Here is a 1,205-nt window from a genome sequence, read left to right as displayed (position 1 = left end):
GCTGCAGGAGCAGGGGGCACGGGGGGTGCGGGGCCACAGGGTGGGGGTGCAGGGGTGTGGGGGGCTGCGGGTACGGGGGTGCGGGGCCACAGGGTGGGGGGTGGAGGTGCAGTGGGGCTGCAGGTGCGGGGGCACGGGGGGTGGGGATGGGGGTTTGCACAGGGGCACAGGTGTCCCACAGGAGCCAGTGGGGGCTTCCTAGGGCACACGGCCGGAAACACAGCCCAGTGGCAGCCACCATTGCCCCTTTGCCCACAGGCTCTCCCCTCTCCCCAGGTCGACACAGGCTTTGAGGGAAGGCGGCACCGTGGGCGTTCCCACCTTGAAAGGTGCGCGCACTGTTGAGCAGCTGGTCAGCCTCTGATGATGGCCCAGTGTGTTTTCTGTTAAATCCTTGAGGTTTTGCTGGTGAAGTGGACACCGGGCTTGTGTGGAGGGGAGCGTCCAAGTGAAAATGTGGTTAAGCCTCTTCTCAACCGAAGTTGCTGCTCCGGGCCGCGCTGAGGGCTGCGTGTTGCCGTGGGGACACCCTGTGGGAGGGAGCGCGGCCCTGACCACGCTCTCGCCTCCTGAGCGCCTCGTCTGTGTTGCAGGTGGTTCCACCAGGGCAGCAACCCGTACACGGGGACTCCCGACTGGTTGTACACAGGGGGTTACTTTGAGCGGAATTTCTCACGCTGCCCGGATATCTACTGAGGGGCTGGAGTGGCCCTGGGCCCCGGGACCGGAGACTGGACTTCGTCAAGCGGCTGCTCAGAGCTCTGGTCGTGGCAGAAACCGACTTTTCCAACAACCATGTTCGTGGCGACAGCACCATCCCCGGTCGAGGATTTTATTCTAATTAACTTTTGATTGCCAAACATTTTACTACTGTTGCAGCCTCTTCATAAAGCTTCACTTGGGATCATCATGTTCTCATTAAGGGTGGAAAAGGAAAATCCTTTGCAGTTCCTTCATGTGACGGGACTTGGCTGGGCATGTGTAGCTGACAGCACCCTCTTCCTTGTAAAGTTTATAACTAAAGTCCGTGACCAGGAGGGGCTCCTTTAGTCATAAATCCCTCCATAGTCCTCCTTGTAACGCAGGGGCGAAGGGTTTCTGAGACTGTTTAGAATGTGAACTGATAACAGGGGAAGATGGATCTTGAAAAAAGTCCTTTGAAGAGCTTTATACAGGCCAGGAATTATGGTAATACAGGAGTGAAG

The 1,205-nt window shown here is 57.9% G+C and overlaps 1 protein-coding gene across 1 annotated transcript in view; it reads left to right on the top strand.

Moving 5' to 3' along the window:
* Positions 1-831, top strand: part of OSBPL2 (oxysterol binding protein like 2) — a 38,216-nt gene extending 37,385 nt beyond the window's left edge. Inside the window, exon 14 of the mRNA XM_025864959.2 lies at positions 594-831. Coding sequence (XP_025720744.1) covers positions 594-696 — 103 coding nt within the window. The 3' untranslated portion in view covers positions 697-831. The remainder of the gene's footprint in view (positions 1-593) is intronic.
* Positions 832-1,205: the final 374 nt, after the last annotated feature.

This window comes from Callorhinus ursinus, unplaced genomic scaffold (assembly GCF_003265705.2).
Source record: "Callorhinus ursinus isolate GAN/ISIS: 27379988/994484 unplaced genomic scaffold, GSC_fseal_2.0 scaffold89, whole genome shotgun sequence".
Classification (NCBI taxonomy): domain Eukaryota; kingdom Metazoa; phylum Chordata; class Mammalia; order Carnivora; family Otariidae; genus Callorhinus; species Callorhinus ursinus.
This window is presented reverse-complemented; position numbering and strand designations above follow the sequence as displayed.